This window comes from Clinocottus analis, unplaced genomic scaffold (assembly GCF_023055335.1).
Source record: "Clinocottus analis isolate CAN_PGR_092001 unplaced genomic scaffold, fCliAna1.0.p SCAF_16, whole genome shotgun sequence".
In the NCBI taxonomy this organism is placed as follows: Eukaryota; Metazoa; Chordata; class Actinopteri; order Perciformes; family Cottidae; genus Clinocottus; species Clinocottus analis.
Window position 1 is genome coordinate 764,008 of NW_027175887.1, and position 5,993 is coordinate 770,000.

Sequence of the window (5,993 nt, forward strand, 5' to 3'; positions counted from 1 at the left end):
ATGTAAAGATGTCAGCAGCTGGTCACCTGGCTGGATGTATGTCAACGGAAAAGAAGCTAGCTTAGCGCGTGTGCGTGTGTGAGCTTAGCGTAGCACAGATGTGCGTCTACATGGAGCTAACCTAGCCTTTGAGCTCGTAGCTTCTTAAACCCTGTTTAGATTGATAGGGGAAGAGGGAGGAGAGGGGGGCATGTGCTTGATGGATGTGTGTGAGTGTGTGTGTGTGTGTGTGTGTGTGTGTGTGTGTGTGTGTGTGTGTGTGTGTGTGTATGTGTGTGGTGGGGGGGGGGGTGGTCTGTGGCGGATTGTGGGAACATTGTCGGCCTCCTTCAGAGGCCGTGTGCTGCTGCCACAGACAGTGGGTTAGTCCTGGTCCGGCAGGAGGCGGGAGGAGACAGTTGGGGAAACCGTCCAATGTTTTTTTTTGTTCTTTTTCAAAATATACTTTTGAATGTGACTCGTGGAACGAGCTAGGAAGCTAGGAAGACGATAGCTGCACATTGCTGTTGTCTCAGACGACGACATGTGCTGCCCCGGAGCCCAGCGTCATAAATCTAACCACCTCGTTAAACCGCCTATTAAAATCTCAACTATTTCATTCAGCAGGCGGGAGAGCTGCTTGTTTTGTGTGTGTGTGTGTATGTGTGTGTGTGTGTGTGGGTGGGTGTGGGTGTGTGTGTCTGTGTGTTATTACCAACGTACTGCTTGAAACAAAACAAAAGTCCACCTAACATGCTAGCTGAGCTACAGCTGCAGTGTGCTCCACCCACGCCCTTTGCAAATATTTTTGCACATGATTTCTTTTTTTTCCTGTTTCTGAGAAAAAAATTTTTAATGAAAAAGTGTTTGAAATATTCCACATTGTAGTTTCCTGATTGACTGTGCAGTGGATTATCCGACTAAAGGCCTTCAGATCCTGTTGTGCCGTACAGCTGCCGATATGTCTCTGCACTAGTGACATTTATTGTCCCCAGGGAGGGAGGAGGGAGGGAGGGTGTGGGAGACAATTGACTGTACACTTCTTCTCCCGCGTCTACAATATGCTTCGCTGCACCTGGGACACCCACGCCTGTGTAAATTGCTCTAAAAAGGCCCGTGTGAGAGAAAATCATTTCCTGTACGAGGACGTGCGTCAGTAAGTTTGGTCCCGGCTTTTAAAAAAATACTTGGAAATGTTTGGCAACTTGCATTAACGTTGCAGAGCGCTTTGTGTTTACTCTTCTAGCAGCATGAATGCTTTGTGTTCGTGCTACTTCATGAGATAGGCGCAATCTCTATGTTTCTTTCTTTTGTAATCTAATTAGCTGCACTTTAAAGGGAACAGTGAACGCTTAGCCCTCACGAGAAGGCAGTGGAAACATGGTGGACAACACTGTGCTGCCCTTTGTGGCAGCGGAGAAGAGGACACACCACTGGACGGCCCCTGTCTGTCTCCCTTTGTCCCTCCTGCCGCCCCAATGCAGCAGTAGAGTCCCGCGTGTTAGTGAGTCTGTTAGTGAGTCGCGTCTGTGTCCTATTCACTACTCCCTACGTTGCCGTTCAGTTGTTCCAAACCTGCTACAGGTGAGTGAGCTTGGGTGCTTCCTGGATTCTGCCCTGAGTCGAGTTGTGGTGCGCCGACAGCTCGGTGTACGTCGGGTGCGTGGGCGGGTCGCAGGGGCCCGGGGGGACCCCTCCGCCCACGTGGTGCTGGTTGGCGGCCGACATGGGCCCCGCGGTGTTGTAGTCCATGTTCTGGTGGTGGGGCGGCGTGGGGCCCAGGTGGTTTAGCCCGTACATGGAGGGCCCCGAACCGGGCATGGGTTCCACGTAACTGCCGCCCCCCACGTAGACCGGACTGCCCTGCATGTTGGTGGGAGTACCGTAGCCGGCGTTGTTGGCCTGCACTAGGCTGTGGTGAGGATGGGGGTCGCCGTAGTCCGGGTCTGGGGCGCCGTACTTCTGTTGGGGGGGACAACCCTTCATGGGGACGTTGGAGTAGGCGGTGGACATGGAGTAAGACACTCCCTGGTGGGGCTTGCCGAAGGACGGCGGAGACGGGACGTCATAGCCGCCCCCGACTCCCCCTCCCATGGGGTGCATGGAGTTGAGGAAGCTGGCGGAGGACTGCATGGTCAGCGGCGGCGAGCCCGTCGGCGAGGGCCCCCCGGAACTGGAGCTCAGGCCCTTAGACTTCTGGTCCTTCTTGTACTTCATGCGTCGGTTCTGGAACCAGATCTTGATCTGGCGCTCGGACAGGTTAAGTAGGTTGGCCATCTCCACGCGGCGCGGCCGGCACAGGTACCTGTTGAAGTGGAACTCCTTCTCCAGCTCCACCAGCTGGGCGCTGGTGTACGCCGTGCGGGCACGCTTGGACGACGCCGACGAGCCGCCGGTGGGACTCTTCTCCCCGCTGCTGCCGCTCTCCGCTCCTCCTGATGCTGGAGGGGAGACAAGAGCAGATTATGGCATGGACAATACACAACACAGGGGAACAAAAACCCTGAAACAACAGAGAGAATGAAAGTTGGAGACACTGAAAATACTGGAAAAAGAACATGTAAGAATCAAGTAGAAAGATGATGGAATGCAGAGAGCCAGAAAGGAAGAGAGAATAAAACTCACTCAGGCTGCTTGCTGGAGGAAATTGGAAGCATTCAGGTTCTTAATAAAGCAGAGGGGGGTCCGGGCCTGCTGGCTGAATTATCCCCCGATATTAGTTGTCAACACTTCATAACAGTGGCAGTTATTAAGAGACGGAGGGCCTCGGCGCTGGCCGAGGGCGGCCAAATTGCATCTTGGCTGGAAAGACAACCCCCCCGGCAGCAACGGCAGCTGCAGCACCAGGACGTGAGGCTGACCTGTCTCACAACGTACTCCATCTCACAGAGAAAAAGTCCAGCTTTCACTAACTAACTGACTCTGAACAGAGCCGAGCAGATTCTAGATGACAGCTGGTTCCCCGACACAACGAAGGGCTCGAGCATGTCTGAAGCGCTCGTCACAATGAACGAGCACGCAGCTTCTGATTCACTCTGCGCGCTTCCCTTCCGCTCTGCTTGAGAACTGTTACAGAGAAACATCATTTGTTTTTGCCAGCCGGATAAAAAAAAAAAGCCGGTGAACCTTAAATCAGCTGCAGTCGCTTCTTTATCAGTCAGAGTGGAGTTTGGATGAAAACCAGCCTGATGTATCAGGAGATAAGAGGACTTCAAAGCCTCATCACACGCGCCTGTTTATTCTCACAATAAGAAAGGAAAACTAATAGCGTTAATGTGTTAAGGTCATTGCACTATGCAATACTTGATGGGTAATAAGGCCCTTATAAGTCTTTAGGACCTGCTTATAAACATTATTATGTGTTATCAAGAGCTTTGTGAAGCTTTAACAATGACTCAGACTATCAAACCAACTTCATGAATGTGTTTGTAAAGCTATATGAGCAACAGTGTTCACAGGTTTCTCATTAGTGATCGTGTATGTCTTATATTCTACCGATGAAAGTTTGTCTTAAGAACACATATTTGTGTTAATAAGCATCTTAAAAGGACTTCTGAGGGCCTTATACATCAGTAACAAGAGTAGGTCAGAGTTAAACAAACAACTGACAATTTAAACGTAACTAAATTGCCAGTTCATCAGGTACACCTAATGAAATTTTAATGCAACAGAACTTTATGAAGGTTATAATGTTCAGCTTCAGGATGATGCTATTGCATCATCCTGAGGGTGTTTCTGATGTGAGCTCCAACCCATTTATATCAGTCAGGCAAGAATACTACTACTACTACTACTACTACTACTACTACTACTACTACTACTACTACTACTAATAATAATAATAATAATAATAATGCCTCCATGAAGTTTGGACGTGTTAGCATTAGCTAGTTGTACCACAAGTAGGTCAAAGTGGAAGGAGGAAGTTGATCTCTGATGTTTAGCTTTAGCAATAATATTGCTGCAGGTCTTGGATTCTTTTAGCAATAAAGTGACAAACCAGGGAGTTCATAACAGCACGGGTTGTTTGAGTCCTGGGTAACAGAAGCCATAGTGCAGTATTGGGGATAGTAGAGCGAGGCAAATTTAGAAATGTATGAAGCTTGTGGATGGGGTAAGTCACAGGAAAAAAAAACACAAATTTACCGAGAAAAACCCTCAAACATTCCACGTGATTATAAAGTAATACATTCATGAGCACAAATGTCAAACGCCACCACATGGTTTGAACCCAGCCGTTCTGAAGGCTCCATGTGTCTAAACAACTAGCGGATGAAGCGAATGGCTCGCTGAAGTCGATTCTACAGCGCCAGATGATCCTTTGCTCTCTCCGGGCTGATGTTTATTCCACAGTGGAGCTGATCCAGGGCCTCTTCCCCCTCTCTCTCGTCTCTGTTATGAGTTCAATGTCATGTTATACGTGCGATGCGTTCACATACTAATAAGCCGAGTTCACACTGAGATCCTATCCCTCCGCGACTTCTCTCTCTCTCTCTCTCTCTCTCTCTCTCTCTCTCTCTCTCTCTCTCTCTCTCTCTCTCTCTCTCTCTCTCGCTCGACAGTGTAAACAGTTGACTCTCACAGAGATGAGAGAGGCAACCATCACATCATCCGTCTCGCGGAGTGGTGACATTCTCAAAAAGATGATGGTTTCAAATTCTCATCAATAAAGCGTCTAATCTCCCCTCAGCCCCTCGGCCCAGTCGGCTGAATGCCTTCTGAACACCAGACTCATATTCATTACGGCGGAACATATTCTTCCTCGTTGATAACTACCAATCTGTCTGCCTCAATGACCGTTTCCTTTGCCTCTTATCAGACATGCAGATGATATTCAAATTCATCACTCCACACACACACACACATTCACTAATATCTACCATTCCAAATGTCTGCATGTCATTCTCGTTCTCTGGGAAGATCTGTTCATCTGTTATCGTAAGTAGCATTTATAATTCACCACTTTTTTAATACCTTCCTTTCTTGCTGTGACTTTTCAAGGAGAGGAGGAAAAGGAGACAGGAGAGAAGGAGGAGAAGGAGGAGGAGGAGAGAGGGGAGGCCGATGAGAAGAGGAAGGAGGTGGGAGAAAATTGCCCCCGACCCCATGACCCACTGTTACTGTCGTAGTGTATTCTCGTCAGTGGTTGTTTCTCTATCAAGTCCAACTTCATTTTAAGCTCCTTTAACTCAAGATTGAACTAAATAGTGATGATGTCAAATCTCTTATGGGTTCAACCTTTCTCCTTCACGGGCACTAAACTGATGCTGTTGTGACATTTATCAATCATTTGTACTTTTCTGAAATGTTTACTTGTCTCATCTTATACCTTTTCTCCCTTTAGCCTAACCCCAAACGAATGTCACTCCTCATGCTCAACACTAACCAATCAAAACCAACGAAGGCAATGGGTATAGCCAATCAGAGTGAGCGTAAGGCGGGTCGCAGGAAGTCGCTGAAAAAACGTTTTACTCCCTCTAAATCCATAACATTTACATTACCGATCACACGGGGAAAAGATGCAACGTGTTCATTAGTTGCTGTTCGGCGTGTTATCTTTGCGCTTCAGACAGAACCCGGCGAGCTGTAGCCTTCTTTATGCTAGCTAAGCTAACTTAACACAATAGTGTTAAAATAAGGAAGCGCAGGACGTGTTTGGATCGTGATTTGTTGAATTCAAACAGCCACGTTTAATTTCCACACATCATATCAATAACTACATCTTTTTCCTAAAAATAGCAGCCATTAAAAATATAAATTATCTTCCTGTGTCTTACTCGTTCACCTGCATTCCTCTTGATTGTGCAGGAATATTTGTGGGACTGCCAGGCCTCTGACCTTTGACCTCTTTTACTCATCAATGCTAGCCTTTTTATTTATTTATTTATTTTTTTACAGTCACTGATGGGCTTTGGTCACTCAGGGGACTCAAACTGCTTCAGTGTGAGGACGCAGAGCAGAATGGATTTACATGTTAGCTAACAGGCTGTCTTTCCGGGAGAGGCTCACCAGGC

General features: G+C 47.8%; 1 protein-coding gene across 2 annotated transcripts in view; it reads right to left on the bottom strand.

The window, feature by feature from the left end:
- Nucleotides 1–828: 828 nt before the first annotated feature.
- The window catches only part of hoxb3a (homeobox B3a), a 14,430-nt gene continuing 9,265 nt past the window's right edge, over nucleotides 829–5,993 (bottom strand). For both annotated transcript variants that reach the window (XM_068578207.1, XM_068578208.1), the window contains exon 3: nucleotides 829–2,420. In XM_068578207.1, coding sequence (XP_068434308.1) covers nucleotides 1,558–2,420 — 863 coding nt within the window. In that variant the 3' untranslated portion in view covers nucleotides 829–1,557. The remainder of the gene's footprint in view (nucleotides 2,421–5,993) is intronic.